The sequence below is a fragment of the Babylonia areolata genome, chromosome 1 (genome assembly GCF_041734735.1).
Source record: "Babylonia areolata isolate BAREFJ2019XMU chromosome 1, ASM4173473v1, whole genome shotgun sequence".
In the NCBI taxonomy this organism is placed as follows: Eukaryota; Metazoa; Mollusca; class Gastropoda; order Neogastropoda; family Buccinidae; genus Babylonia; species Babylonia areolata.
In genome coordinates this window covers 44,522,995-44,539,729 of record NC_134876.1, presented here as the reverse complement: position 1 = coordinate 44,539,729, position 16,735 = coordinate 44,522,995, and the positions used below count along the sequence as shown (strand labels likewise).

General features: G+C 41.8%; 1 protein-coding gene across 1 annotated transcript in view; it reads right to left on the bottom strand.

Annotated features, from left to right (window-relative positions):
• Window positions 1-5,073: 5,073 nt before the first annotated feature.
• Window positions 5,074-16,735, bottom strand: part of LOC143283299 (prolow-density lipoprotein receptor-related protein 1-like) — a 264,347-nt gene continuing 252,685 nt past the window's right edge. Inside the window, exons 90-91 of the mRNA XM_076589486.1 lie at window positions 15,087-15,237; window positions 5,074-13,339 (exon numbers count right to left, since the gene is read on the bottom strand). Of these exons, the coding sequence (XP_076445601.1) occupies window positions 13,160-13,339; window positions 15,087-15,237 (331 nt within the window). The 3' untranslated portion in view covers window positions 5,074-13,159. The remainder of the gene's footprint in view (window positions 13,340-15,086; window positions 15,238-16,735) is intronic.

Here is a 16,735-nt window from a genome sequence, read left to right as displayed (position 1 = left end):
CTGTGAATGAGAATGTTGTCAAACATTTTGCAATATATTTGTATAAGGCGTTTCAAATTCGTTCTATCTGTGGTGAGTAACGCGTATTGTAATTCTGTTTGTTGAATTCAGTGTTAAATGTGATGTACGATTGATTCAATGTTTTCACACCACCCCCTTCATGAGGGGCTATGGCCTATTATGAATAAAACATTCGCATTCGCATTCGCATTCGCAGTGAAGTAAAACAGAGTTTTACAGTTCAGGATGTCAGTCGATCATCACTCGATCTGTATTTTGAGCTTCATCCTAATAGGGACTGTGCTTTTTTTTTTTCTTTTTTTTTGAGCAAAGCCAAGGACACCACACTACTGCGCTTCAGACTTTAACCACTCTGATCTTAATTCATTAAGGTTCAGCAGTGAAGGGGTTAACCCCAGCTTTTAACTGGTGGCGTGAGGTTCAGCAGTGAAGGGGTTAACCCCAGCTTTTAACTGGTGGCGTGAGGTTCAGCAGTGAAGGGGTTAACCCCAGCTTTTAACTGGTGGCGTGAGGTTCAGCAGTGAAGGGGTTAACCCCAGCTTTTAACTGGTGGCGTGAGGTTCAGCAGTGAAGGGGTTAACCCCAGCTTTTAACTGGTGGCGTGAGGTTCAGCAGTGAAGGGGTTAACCCCAGCTTTTAACTGGTGGCGTGAGGTTCAGCAGTGAAGGGGTTAACCCCAGCTTTTAACTGGTGGCGTGGGGTTCAGCAGTGAAGGGGTTAACCCCAGCTTTTAACTGGTGGCGTGAGGTTCAGCAGTGAAGGGGTTAACCCCAGCTTTTAACTGGTGGCGTGAGGTGGAGCGTGTGGAAGGTGCAGAATGGAGGGCATGTGAGAGAAATGTTATTTTTATTTGTACAAATTTTGCTTCTGTAGGTGGTTGTAGGGTTTGGTCATTGGTCTGGATACATTTAAATCATTTGATTAACTCACACACATAATCATATTTATCCATGTGTGTGTGTATTTTGCGCGTGCGTGCTTGCGTGTGTGCGTGTGCGTGTGCGCACACGTGTGTGTGTGTGTGTGTGTGTGTGTGTGCACTATAGCAGAATATATTGCTTGGTTGAGGCTTCAGTGTTAAGCCCCTGCTCAAATTCTCCTGTACAGTTTTATGATGATGATGATGATGATGATAATGATAATAATACTAATAATAATCATAATCATCATCATCATCATCATCCTCAGAACCTCACCCTTCTTTCCAGTTGACAAGCAGTCGGCTGCCTCACCCGGGAGTCAAGTGTAACAGATCCACCAAGACGTCCACCGCATGGCGGGCTGGGAGTCCTTGACTGCTCCTGTACTTCCTCTTGCCACACATGTGCCTGTCCCTGCCTCTTGGACAAATGCTTATATATCCCTTCTTCTTGAACAATTGCCCATTCCTTGGACAAGTGCCTATTCTGCTTGGAAAGTGCTGGACAAGTGTCTATTCCGCTTGGACAAGTGCCTGTTCTGCTTGAACAAGTGCTGGACAAGTGTCTATTCCGCTTGGTCAAGTGCTGGACAAGTGCCTATTCTGCTTGGACAAGTGCTGGACAAGTGCCTATTCTGCTTGGACAAGTGCTGGACAAGTGCCTGCTCTGCTTGGACAAGTGCTGGGCAAGTGTCTATTCCGCTTGGACAAGTGCTGGACAAGTGTCTATTCCGCTTGGACAAGTGCCTACTCTACTTGAACAAGTGCTGGACAAGTGCCTATTCTGCTTGGACAAGTGCTGGACAAGTGTCTATTCCGCTTGGACAAGTGCCGGACAAGTGTCTATTCCGCTTGGACAAGTGCCTACTCTACTTGAACAAGTGCTGGACAAGTGCCTGTTCTGCTTGAACAAGTGCTGGACAAGTGTCTATTCCGCTTGGACAAGTGCATACTCTACTTGAACAAGTGCTGGACAAGTGCCTGTTCTGCTTGAACAAGTGCTGGACAAGTGCCTATTCTGCTTGGACAAGTGCTGGACAAGTGTCTATTCCGCTTGGACAAGTGCCTACTCTACTTGAACAAGTGCTGGACAAGTGCCTGTTCTGCTTGAACAAGTGCTGGACAAGTGCCTATTCTGCTTGAACAAGTGCTGGACAAGTGCCTATTCTGCTTGAACAAGTGCTGGACAAGTGCCTGCTCTGCTTGGACAAGTGCTGGGCAAGTGTCTATTCCGCTTGGACAAGTGCTGGACAAGTGTCTATTCCGCTTGGACAGGTGCTGGACAAGTGCCTGTTCTGCTTGAACAAGTGCTGGACAAGTGCCTGCTCTGCTTGGACAAGTGCCTGCTCTGCTTGGACAAGTGCTGGGAAAGTGTCTATTCCGCTTGGACAAGTGCTGGGCAAGTGTCTATTCCGCTTGGACAAGTGCTGGACAAGTGTCTATTCCGCTTGGACAAGTGCCTACTCTACTTGAACAAGTGCCTATTCCGCTTGAACAAGTGCTGTACAAGTGTCTATTCCGCTTGGACAAGTGCTGGACAAGTGCCTGCTCTGCTTGGACAAGAGCTGGACAAGTGTCTATTCCGCTTGGACAAGTGCTGGACAAGTGTCTATTCCGCTTGGACAAGTGCTGGACAAGTGCCTGTTCTCCTTGGACAAGTGCTGGACAAGTGTCTATTCCGCTTGGACACGTGTCTATTCCGCTTGGACAAGTGCTGGACAAGTGCCTATTCTGCTTGAACAAGTGCCTATTCCGCTTGAACAAGTGCTGGACAAGTGTCTATTCCGCTTGGACACGTGTCTATTCCGCTTGGACAAGTGCTGGACAAGTGCCTGCTCTGCTTGGACAAGTGCCTATTCCGCTTGGACAAGCGCTTATCCCTTCCACTAAGCTGGTGCTACGAAGGTGATGCCCGGTGTCTGCTGAGTCAAGGTGAGCAACAGTGCAGGGCTTCCTTTTATGTGTGGCCTCAAGCATGACAGCTCCCAGTGGATGTCTGGTACAGGGGTTGTGGCAGATGAGTCTGAATGGTGTGGCTGTGTGTGTGTGGGACCTGGCAGAGCAGTTTAGGGGAGTTATTGCCACTCAGTTTCAGTTCAGTTTCTCAAGGAGGTGTCACGGTGTTCGGACAAAGTCCTTTCATGCTACACCACATCCGCTTGGCAGACGCCTGGCCAGCAGCGTATCCCAACACGCTCAGTCAAGCCTTGAGTGCATGCATACATATAAATTCGTGGACCATTCCAGCGACGTGGAGAGGGGGGGTGGGGGGGGGGGTGCGGTCTGCTGCATGGGTAACAGCTTGCCCTCCATACTTACATACCCAGGCTTTGCGTTCTGGAATAAACACCTAGAGCGCAACTTCATAGTCTTCCGAGACTGAAGGATGCCTATCAACCTATTAGTGTGGATTTTTTGTCAACAGAATTTTGCGAGAGGACAACAATTTTGTTGCCATGGGTTCTTTTTCAGTGCGCAAAGTGCGTGCTGTACACAGGACCATGGTTTATCGTCTCATCCGAAGGACTGGATGCTCAGTTTCAATTTTCCAATTTTCCAGTAGAACCGGAGAGAAGGCGAGACCGGGATTCGAACCCAGACCCTCACGGACACTGTGTTGGCAGATAAGCGTCTTAACCACTGAATGCCACTGAAACGGCGTAGACAATGGGTCTGCTAAACAAACAAAAAAAAAGCCTCTATTCCAAGTGCTTCCTAGTCCTCACATTCACCGTATCTCCCTCTCGTCCAAATAGTCTTTTACACAGCTTCTTCATTCAGTCTGGAATTAATTCTCGTGGTAAGCCCATCATGCCAGTCCTCTTCAACCATGAAAACAGCTTTCAAAACCAGTGCCTGTTCATCGCCACTTGCCCAACTGCTCAAACTTCCCGCAACCGGCTGGCCATGTGTACTGCTTGTGAACTATTTCCATGATATGTTGTGTAAAATTGTGTGGCTGAATATATTCCTGCAGCACATGTATGTGTACAGACGTGTGTACATGTGTATGTAAGTGTACATAATTTTTATGTCTGGATGTGTGTATATTTATATACGTGACTGTTGGTTGGTGCATGTATGCCGTGTGTGTGTGTGTGTGTGTGTGCTTGTGTGTGTGTGCTTGTGTGTGTGTGCTTGTGTGTGTGTGTGTGCATGTGTGTGTGTGTGCTTGTGTGTGTGATTATGTGTGTGTGTGTTCCCATGTATGTGATGTGCAAGAGTGTAGGAGTGGATTTACTGCCACATTTCTTTGCATTATAACATTCCTTGATAAGTGCACAAAGCTCTAAGAAATACTAGGAGCGTGCTGTGGAAGTTGGTTTTTTGTGTGTGTTTAGTTCTTTAATTCCTCCCTGGACGTTTACAGGAATTTGATGTCAGTCATGCTGACAGCCACTACGGTGATGTGCTGTCTTCCAGGACAGGCGTGACGGAACAAACAGATGTGCTGTCTTCCAGGACAGGTGTGACGGAACAAACAGATGTGCTGTCTTCCAGGACAGGTGTGACGGAACAAACAGATGTGCTGTCTTCCAGGACAGGTGTGACGGAACAGATGTGCTGTCTTCCAGGACAGGTGTGACGGAACAAACAGATGTGCTGTCTTCCAGGACAGGTGTGACGGAACAAACAGATGTGCTGTCTTCCAGGACAGGTGTGACGGAACAAACAGATGTGCTGTCTTCCAGGACAGGTGTGACGGAACAGATGTGCTGTCTTCCAGGACAGGTGTGACGGAACAGACTGCTATTTGTGCTGTCATGATTTGAAAATTGTCCTACCACCGATCATCTCATGGTGTATTGAAAAACCCTTGAATGTAGAGTAACTTCGTGGTACAGTGTTAGGTCATGAGTTAAACCGTTTTTCAGCCGCTATGAAAACAGTGTAGAATAATGATCAGTTTGTGTGTGCCTGTGGAGGCAGCAAGTCTGTGTGACAAAACAAAAATCTGACATTTCCAGCATAACAAGAATAACAACAACATGCCAGACTTCACAACCTAAACATTACGTTCACACACACACTCGCATGCGTGTGTGCGCACACAAAGAATACAGACACTATCAATCTCTCCTTGTTCCACCAAGAACAAGCTCTCCGTGCTCCACCAAGAACAATCTCATAAGTGATGCACATGAAGAATGAACCTTTATTGTCAGCTGTCTGGTTTCTAAAAAAAAATAAAACAAACCAAAAAAAAAGGGGGGGGGGGGGTATGGGAGGGAGTGGGGTTGGGGAACAGAACAAAAGACAATGCAAACTTTCCACGCCACAGTCACTGACAATCAAGTAGCACCGATCATCAAGGTGTTCTATCTACCTGAAAGCATCAAATCCATCCGTCCCAACACAAACACATGAAAACCTAACAGTGACACTGAAAGATCTATGCAGTTCGGTTGCTGTATTGTTGTAATGATGTGGGACAATTTTTTTTCGCAACTAATACTTGTTAATATTATTATTATTCCATAAAATCTGTTGCAAGGACAATGTCTTGGGACACTTTGTAAAATGCAACAGTCGTTATAACAAGTGGAATCCATAAAACAAAATGAAAATAAAGAAAGTAAAGTAGACAAACTTCATTTTACCAAGAAAAAAAAAAGGAAGAAGATACATAAATACTGTACTGACTTTGTATATCTGTAGGAACAGAGGAACCTGTTCACATTGCTCTTATTAAACCTGTCAGATAAAAAAAAGAAAGAAATCAACACTGGAAGATCAGCACTCCTATTTATGTCCAACACTTTCTGATAACTTATTCCTGTGTGATTTTGCTTTGATCCAAAGTAAGCAGTTGGAGGACCAAACAGAGAAAAAGAAATCTCACAATAATCTGAAATCATTTTTATCTCCCAAGGGTCAAAATTTGATTGAGACTTTTTTTTCTTGACACTGTTAACATTGAGGGCTCAATCAGCCTCAATAATCAAATCAGACAATTTAGAAATGTGAAAAATTAAAGATGTATAGATAGATAGGTACTGAATGAAAATTTCTCTGAAAAATAAATTAAATAAATTTTTGACATTTTCAGTTGAAAGAACTCACTTACAATAACTTCTTAAAACCATCCTATCAATGACCAAGAAACATTAACAAACTAAAAAAAAAAAAGTTTTTGTTGCATTGAAATCTTGTGCACAAACTTTCTTCAAATTAAAGATACAGAAATTGTTTATAACATGACCATTTAAAGTGTAATCCTCACATAGCACTAGTTAAAAATCAAGGGGGGGGAAGGTTCATTCGGACCTTATTTGATCCTTCTTCTCTTTATTCCCCCAAGAGAATCTTCATTACAATTATCATCTTCCCTTGAAAGACTAGACAAAAAAAAAAAAAGTTTATGCTGTATGACTTTACAACTACTGCTTTGATTACTAAAACACCTATCAGTGACATTGTCTCGTAATCAATACTATGACTTGATGTATGTTTTCATGGAAAAAGTGAATGCTTGCAAACATCTTATCTACAGGGCTGAATAAAAAGAAGCAGAAGATATAAAATCAAACCCATGTAAAACAACAGAAGGTAAATGAGGACTGGCAAATAAAAGATCAATTAAGGCAAGTTAAACATGGAAGACGATGCAAAAAGCTTTTAAGAAAACATGATCATCAACAACATTCCTTATCTCTTTTTGCCTTACAGGCAGGCAAAGACCAAAAAAAAAAAAATGGAATGCTAAATCTGGTTATCTACAACCTCAAAAGTACGCAAGATCTGGTACAAAAAACCAAGAGCGCAGTCTGGCAGAGATGACATGAATGGAAAGCAAAGTGATTGATGCTCCTCCTCGTGCTGGAGGTTTAACCACCAACAGGAGGTGAGTTTGGATTGGACTGTGTAAATCTAAGGGGACAGAATACTGCTGATACTGTTCACAGGTATTGCAGAGAACAAGGGGACAGAATTGGAATGAAAAAAGAACAGGAAAGTATTTGGTAATTCCATGTCAATCAACAGTCACTGGCAATGCAGCATCATTGTGCTGCTGCCCGTCTCTCTCTCTATCTGTACAGGGAAAGTCTGCCTCCTCCATCATCTCACTCAACATTGAAACATAAGTGTGAACAGGTACCTGGAAGAGAGATAGTGGGCAATGATTTACAACTTGAATATATATATGTATATATATTCACTGAAGATGCAAACTCCAGGGGTTTTACATTTAACAACCAGCACAAACGATACCACAAGTCAAAATGCAGAATACTTCCTCGTTACAAAACGACAGAACAAACACCTACAAACATCGCCACAATACGCAAGAAACATGGATTTGTCAACATCACTCACATCAACTGACTTATGAACACGATGTTTTGAAACAAAGGGAAGATCAAACAATGTGCGCTGTTTCTGTGGGAACATTTTTGGAGGGTGGGGGAGGGTTGTGGGAACATTTATCAGATCAGAGGACCAGCAATCGTTGAAGTGTGCGAAATGCCGCAAGCAGAATTTGCATGAAATGATGAAACAACTGAGCTATGTTTGACATCCAGCTAGGCAGCTAAACCTCTGTGCAACATGCATACAGCAGACATCTTTTTGTAACATCAAATGGAGCTGAACTGGTTTGGTACACTGCAAGACAATTCAGATGCACTTAAACATGTGAGACAAAAGAATTTGTGTGTATCATATACAAAAATACACAAGTGGATACATCTTAATCTGGTACTATATTTCTGATGTAACATTTTAACACTGAATTGTACTGATAAAGCAGTCTTAAAGAATGTTAGCACTTGGAGCAAATCCAAGAAGAATGCTACAGAATGTTTATAACATATGTTTCCCTGTTTCTTCCTCTGCTTTATCTTTCTGAATCCTTGCCACTCTGCATCCAAATTCTAATATATATTTCTGGCTATGTTTCCATTGTACTAGAATCCCTCATCTAACCTAAGATTTCTATTACAGTACTGGAAGCAGAAAATCATACACAGACTCAGATGTAAAAAAAATCTGATAACAAAAAATCCTATTTTGCATGATGATTTTACCATTTGACCTGTGCTTTATATAACTGTTTCAATGACATCACTGTGCTTGTTAACATCCACCCATACATCTTGACTTTAGCTCCCAAAACACACAGGCTCACACACTCATGTCCTGTCTATCTAAGCACAATGGCATGCACTACTGGCTCAGTCCATTCTTATAAATTTAAAATGCAATTACTAAACCAGATACCTGCTACAGAAAAATGCCAACTGTAACCAATGTCACACAGAGGTAAAGCAGCAGTCAACAATATAAAAAAAAAGAAAAGAAAAATACTGAAAAAATCAGCAGCGGTACTTAGCCATTGGTAAAGCAGTATCATACATCAAGCCATGTCTCAAGCAGAATGAAAAAATGGTGGCTGCCAGACCTAGGTAAACGAATCGAAAAATATTTGGTGCAAGATCAAAGGTGCCTCAAAATAATGGGGAGACAATATTGAGAAAGAGTCTACGACTCGAAACGTTGTCTACTCATTATCTTAAGGTACCTCGGATCTTACACCAATTATTTTCCACCTCAAGCAGAATATTCATGATTTAGCCTTAAAAATATGTCTAGTCATCCCCTTAATTAAAAAAAAAAAATTATAAAAAAAATGCAACACAAACAGAAAAGAAGCAACTTCAAACAGTATGAGGCAGGTATATGTGCACACAGGAGTGTTTCGTGCAGGTGTGAATGCCAGCTGGCAGATGAGGAAAATGGGAGGGTCCATGTAACAAGAACAAAATGAAAACAAAACAACAACTACTAAAAAAAACCAACCTAATCCCAACCCCCAAAACCAACAACATGAAAACCCTGTTGGGACTTAAATAAAAGCATCCTCCATCATTCTGAAAAAACAAAACAAAAAAAAGGAAAAAAAAAACACCAAAAACGAGACAAAAAAAAACAAAAAAATCCCCAAAACAACATATATGTATACAAATACTGAAGCTCATTCATCATTCACAAAGAATGCACCACATCATGAGAAAATAACCATCATACTTCTGCTTCTGATGCAACAACAATTCCTGTACAGTTTTGTCAGCAACGTTCACCCCCCTCCCCACCCCTTCCACAGAAGGAAAGCATGACACAGGAAGACCAACAAACCACAAAGTGCAGGACTCCCAAATCAACACGCAGAAGAAGCAAAACTTTCCAAGATATGTCACACATCTCTCCTTCACAGATCCCCCCCACCCCCTCCAGTTATCCTTCCTTGGTTCTGTGTAGCAGACAGCGGTGATGAGTGAGACTTAAAGCTGTGAAGGGGGGGATATAACACGTCCCTCACACCTGACATGTGTGGGAAGAAGGGAAAAAAACAAAACAAGAAGCAAGAAATAATTACAGTTAGAGATGCATCACAGTGATTCACATCTTTGGTCAGATATCTCGGGAAGACATGGAAGAAAGTGCACGGTGGGTTTAACAATAAACTAACAAATATATATACTGTGAACCAGAGCTGTCGTCATACCTGTTCAACCAAACACTTCATGACCGTACCAAACTTTTCAAACTGGAATCAAACTCTCTTAGATCTGTGCAACAACATCCAAAGCCGAACCACAAGATAAACAAAAATCTTTTGAATCTGGACCATCCTGGTCTCGTTGACATCACAATTTATATACAAGACACCTGCCCCCATATTCTCCCAACAGAAGCTCAAATAAAGACACTGTATCAAATATGCTCACAGTATCACTTTCTCTTATTTCCACCACACCTTTTCCCCCTTTTCTATGGCAAATGCAAACTGTGTTGTATGGGTGAAACTGAAGAAAAAAAAAAAATCCACATTGATGGGAATCGGTTCAGGTGTCAAATCTTGATCCTGTCAATGCTATCTCATTTCCATTCTCATTTTATTTCTGACAGACCGATCTCTGCTGAACCCACAACCTCCACAGCAAACAATCACTGTACATGCCAAGCTGCTGCTGGCATCTTTCCACTTTTGATTTGTCCTTTCTGGCTCTGCTGCAGCAGCACAGCCAACAACAAAAACATTTCCCTGAAGCTACAGAATATATTTTGAATGATGTGCTACTTTCCCTGACTAGGTGTGAGCATTTTCCTCCAGACTGTTCTGGCGTCACTGGAATTCTTTTGGCATTTTCAGATCCTTTGTCAATACCTTTGTTTTGGTTTGCTCTTTTCATATCCAGCCCTAGAAAAATTGTAATGGAAAATGCAATACATGTAAACAAGATGAAGACTGGACATTCAACCAACACCTGAAGCAGTCACGAAGAAACTGGGACAGAAACTGCAAAGGAGACAGGAGAAACACAGAGGGGACACTGGATCAATGAAGACCGGGCAAACAGTTACACCTTTAGGTAACAGGTAAAACACAACTACTGTACTCAAAATCAATCAAATCTAAAATGCATTCTTTGGAACTTAAGACCACTCATACCATAGTAAAGCTTTTGTTTCTATCATTGCTTGCTTTTTCTTTGTTGTTGCTTTTTCTTGCATTTAAAATCCTTTTGTCTCATTCCAACCCCTCCATCCATTCTGAAACCTTGTGTTTCAGAGAGATAATATGTAAAATCTCAAAACAACTATTTAATTTTGGTACTGTAAGATACTAGGGAAACAACAAAAAAACCACAGCAAATTATACATTCTTTGTTAGCTTGCGTCAGCACCAAAGCAAACAAGTAATCAGTTCATTCATTCACGTTAAAAGAAAATTGCTGGTTAGTAAATAATGTCCATGGATGAATCAATTCTTACATCATGAATCAGAAAGCACAAGTCAGAATGCTAAACTTTTAACTTGTGTGTACTGACATAAGCTGTCCATGGTGCGTTTTTCCACTCAGTAGTGACATAAACTGGGAGTGGAATCACCCACAGCAGACTGAGGGGTTTAATTCCTTATCTCATGAACCCAAAGCTCTTGAAGGTAGAAAAACAACCACTGTCCATGCTTTAAGTAGAGAGGACTACAAGTCCTTCCCATCTGTGTGGTTCTGGCTTTAACAGCCCACTTCTATTCTTTATAAATTAATTTCCTGTTTTTTGAATATACATTTATCCATATGTTCAACATAAGTCATGTGCAACACTTCTACAGATAAAACAAAATCAAAACAAGCACAGACACAGAAAATGATGCAGACATAAAGATGCATGAAAACTAAAACAGTTTGTACACAAAATATCACACGTTTGATACTAGTGAATATTTACCTCTATCTGGAATGTTGTACTGAATGTGACAGAGACTGGCAGTGGGCTGATTACAACATCAAGAGTCCATCAGTAGCAAACTTGAAAACCTCTCCTTCCTATTAGTATTACCCAACAGATGAACATTCAATGACAACCAACTAAGTGTTACAGAAAGCGAGGGGCAGACTAATTTGGCAGAGGCTGCCTATCTATTAAACAGATAAAACCTTCCAGTGGTTTGACAACAAAAATTTAACTTGTAATTGCAAGTAGGATTGTTCATTGTTGAAATGTGTGTGTGTGTGTTTTCTTCTTTCTCTTCAGAAAGAAACTCTCAAGAAACAAAATCCTCTTATGCACCTACCATCACAGCAATGACTTGCAGCATCTATCAGAGGCATAAAAAGTATGTACAGAAATATTATAACAAAATAGGAATGATTTCAGCTACATTATCATAAGCCAAACCAGAAAAATGATATGCTCCGGATACAATGGCAACTGAGATGTGTTCATTTGTTCTAGGACAACAACAACAACAACAACAGAGAAAGCAGTCAATGTTGTAACATGTTGACTTGGGAAAAGAAAGGATGTATATATATACACACCAACAGGGCACAGTAAGTATGATTGTTATATATATATATATATACATAAACTAGGTGAAACCTGTATACATATATAATTTGTCTGATATATTATTATCTTTTACACAGGTTAACATAGATAGCTCTATCTTGTGCTGTACACAGATCACTCATTTCTCGCCACAAAGACATACATGTGTAATTGTTTACAAATCTACTCTGACTTTGGTCTTACCCAAGAGAACATTTAATACTTTTTATGCTTTTTTTTTTTCTTTTCTTGATAATCTTAAATAATCACATTCATGCACACACAAAATAAAACTACCCCAAAAAATGCAAGCAACATATATAACATATATAAAAAAAAACTTAGGTAAGTTATTTGTTGGTTTGTTTCTAACAAGTAAAACAAGTAGTAAATAAATTTATTATGAAAAAAACAAGTTTTGTAACCAATCAGTAGAAAATGTTTGAGTCACAACCTATCGTCGTCAAGTCAGTTCTTGACTGCGTTCTGCTGCTTTTTGCAGCACGAAACCCGTCTTGACTTGATCACAGATGTGCTTTGCCAGCATGGCCCCTCCAGAGTGGGGCCACCAACCCCCCAAGCCTTCCCCTTTCCTTTCCTCTACTTAGTCACTGACACCACTACAGTAGAAAGATGGAACAAAGATCAACATTAAGTATGGAAATCAATACATCTTGACGCAACTGCCATTATTCATTATTAAAAAAAAAAAAAAAAGAAAGAAAGAAAACCGAATGTCCAATTAGAAGAAATTCCATTCACTCTCACACCGGTCAAAATTATCTTGACAACATTACGGCAATTATCAGTTGACCACGCTTTGAAAGTAACTCACCTCCAGCTATTTCTTTCAGGGACATTGTATGGGAAAAACGTCCAGTCTCAGTTCACCAACTGTGGTACTCACCATCCAGAGATGGAGAACATGAACCACTATTTTAGTGAACGCCAGCTCCACACAGCCACACAGCCCATGTCTGCAGGGTGTCAGATAATGACTGGAGGGAGGGCAAACCACGATCCCTTCACACCTGACCAGACATTGCCCCTCCAATGACTGTGCTGTTCTATCCATCTCACACACTCACCCCAATGTTCGACAGTCTGTGGTGGTGGTAGCAGTGAGTCTTGAACACAAAACCATCTTTCACAGTGTCTGTACACTCCAAGTAAGATAAACAGTCTGTCTGAATCAAAACAGACTTCACATGATTACAAAAATCAAAGTCACCCAACTTGGAGGAGGAAAACAAAGTCTGAATGATTTCAGCAGTAAATAGGTTCATGTCTGAGCACACAGTGTGTTTGGCCACATAACACAGCACATGGCACGGTTCAAGGAATCCTCTGTCCCCCACCCAGCAGCACACAGGGCACACACTATGCCACAGAGTTCTTCTGTAAGTCCGAGCCCTCGTTGGATCCAAAGTAGCGCACGCTCATGCTGTTGTCCAGCAGTTCCCGCTCCTCGTTGGGGTTGCCGGCCCCCAGCAGCATCTGTGTGCTTTCGCTGGTGTTGGTGTTGTACACGTCGTACATGGGGTTGGCAAAGTCCCTCGACTGCACACACACCACACAGTTTGCACAGGTATCAGTCTATTGCACAGGTATCAGTCTATTGCACAGGTATCAGTCTATTGCACAGGTATCCATGTGTCGCACAGGTATCAGTGCAGTGTTGCACAGGTACCAGTGTATCATACATACATTCAATACACCCACGTCCAATCCTTAAGCCAATCTCCACGTCCATCATATCAGTAAGTATGTATTTGCTGAAATGAATGAATGTGTGCGTGTCTAAATCACCATGTGATGAAAAGACAGTAAACCAATGAGAAGATGACAAACACACACATACACTTACTAAGTATACTCTCTAGAAACACCAAGTTATCTTTTTTTTAACAATTATGTTCTTCTTTGTCAAATGAAGGTAAGAACTTTCACATGTCTATGTGCATGTCTGCATTTGGTGCGCACATGCACGTGTGTGTGTGTGTGTATGCATGTCTGCATGTGAATGTATGTCAATGTGTCTGTCTGTGAGTGCCTGTCTGTGTGTGAATGTGCATTCAAGTGTGGTTGCCATGGGTTAAATATATGTGCATGCCTGTTGTGTGAACATGTTCACACATATGCAAACCTGGAACTGCAAGATAAAATAAACTTTTCAGATGAGAGTACAATTTTTGTGGGACTTCCTTACGGTTAACTCTTGACATCCTAAGCTGTTTACTGCATGTCGCCATCACATTCCTGTCAGGAAATAATACTGAGAAAGGGGTGAAATGCAGCAAAAAAAAAACCAAACAAAAAACAAACAAAAAAACCCCCAAAAATACATTGACAGCATGAAGAAAACAAAACAAAAAATCCTTTGGAATATCTAGATTTTTGATAGCAACATAAAATTTTCACACACACACACACACACACACACACACACACACACGCACATGTTCATTCACAAAATCTCTATTGGCACAACGATTGAGCAGGTGAAGCAGACTTCATCTTCAACTGGAGAGGGTCCTGAGGCGAGACTGAAGACTTATCCTGGAAGCACACATGCGTCCACGCACACTGCAGGGGAAGGGCTACAGGGACACACGCACAAAACCGAAAATGTGATCGGGCCTGAATAAACTCATCAAACAAATCCAGAGACGATCACAGGACATTTTTTCTCACAGAAAAGGCTCTATCGTATCCCCTGTCACTGCTTTCTGAACCGAGTGACCATTCACCTGTCGTTTCCATGCAGGTTGGGAACACGATGCAGTCACTATATCAACAACCACAAAACCTGTCACAAGTAGTTACCAATGTACACACACACACACACACATGGAGTGATGGCCCAGAGGTAGCGCGTCCACCTAGGAAGCGAGAGAATCTGAGCGTACTGGTTCGAATCACGGCTCAGCCGCCGATATTTTCTCCCCCTCCACTAGACTTTGAGTGGTGGTCTGGGCGCTAGTCATTCAGATGAGACGATAAACCGAGGTTCCGTGTGCAGCATGCACTTAGCGCACGTAAAAGAACCCACAGCAACAAAAGGGTTGTTCCTGGCAAAATTCTGAAGAAAAAATCCACTTCGATAGGAAAAACAAATAAAACTGCATGCAGGAAAAAATACAAAAAAATGGGTAGCGCTGTACTATAACAACACGCTCTACCTGGGGAGAGCAGCCCGAATTTTACACACAGAAATCTATTGTGATAAAAAGAAATACAAATACAAATATATATACATATACATATATATAAATAGGTGGTTACCAATTCACTGTCAGCAACTCACCGCATTGCCGGTGTAGATGAGACCAGCTCCAAGTGGCTCCTCCTCATCGTCATCGTCATCGTCATCACCAGGGTCTTTGCGCATGTAGACAGGGTTGGTGACGTTCAGTTCCCCTCCATCCTGCATCCTCTTGTGGTGGTACTGCTCTTGTCTGTGGCAGTCACACATTGAGACTGTACTGTACTGCGCTGTGCTGTGCTGTGCTTTGCTGGTGCTGTACTGTGCTGTACTGTTCTGTGTTGTGTTGCGCTGTGCTGTGCTATGCTGTGCTGTGCTGTGCTGTGCTGGTGCTGTACTGTGCTGTGCTGTGCTGTGCTGTGCTGTACTGTGCTGTGTTGTGCTGTGTTGTTCTGTGGTGTGCTGTGTTGTGTTGTGTTGTTGTATTGTGCTGTGCTGTGTTGTGCTGTGCTGTGCTGTGTTGTGCTGTGCTGTGCTGTGTTGTGTTGCAGTATTGTGCCTCTTTGTGTTCCTTGTGTTGTGTGGTTTGTTGTGTTGTACTGAAAGAGACTAATACTGATTACAGCCTTCAAACACTTAAAGTCAAAGCATGTGAGAACTCTTAAACATTTGGTCTCAGCCACCCCAAAAAATATGTGACTTTCATTAACCCTTTCGCTGCCAGGAAAATAAGATTTAAGTGAAATCTATTTGCCAGGGTTTTTTCACAAAAAACGGGTATAAATTTTCAAAAAATTCTGTGCTCTTTGTTATTGGAGAAAGACCCATAAAAGTATATATTTTCTGAAAGGGAAATGAATAAAGAATACAAAACACATGATGTTTTCCCATTTTATGCATTTTAAGTGACATGCTGTTGTTTTGAAATCAGTGTTTTGTTTTTTGTAACATTTTCAACTTGTTCATTACAAACATTAGTCTGGTAATTTGCACAAAAATATCATTTTCTGGACAAATGGATATCTGCACACACAAAATCATACTGGAACAACCACAATATAAAAAAACTGACAAAAGAAATAGATGCATTGTGACTTCTGCAAGTGATAATATGGATGTGAGGCCACGCCCCCTCAGTCTCCACCCCCCTCCTCTTCACCCCTCTCACACCGTCACTTCATCAGACCGCGTTGGCTGAGTGCCAAGAAAATAGCTCATACGGTGCCCTGCTAAAAATTCGTCTGCTAGAGTTGAACAGCCTGCATCACTCACTGATAGTTGTATCTTGGCCACTCTCTTGATTGCTCCCTTTATTTTCTATGAAATCGTCCTATAAGTGTTCACCACTGTCTTCTCCTTCGAATTTATGCTCCAATTCTTTCTGAGCATTAGCTAAAGAAAGTAATCTTGGTTGATTTAGTTCGCCACGAGCGCATGTCTTGAGCATGGAGTCAGTCCGACATTTTGTTGAGCGAGCGAGGAGAGGAGCCAGGCAAAGACTGCGGCAAGTAACCCAACCAAAACGTTCAAATAAAGGACTGCCTTATGACGCAGATGGTGTTTCTAGCTATGAATTGAATCCAGAAAGATTCCCCAAGCTAAAGCTACCAGCATTTTTGTCAACGAACTGAATGCAAAGCAGGGAAAAGTCAGAATATTTCGATGACGAGTTATCTCGTCATGCAGGCAGCGAAGCATACATGCTTGCCATGACGAGTTATCTCGTCATGCAGGCAGCCTAGGGGTTAATT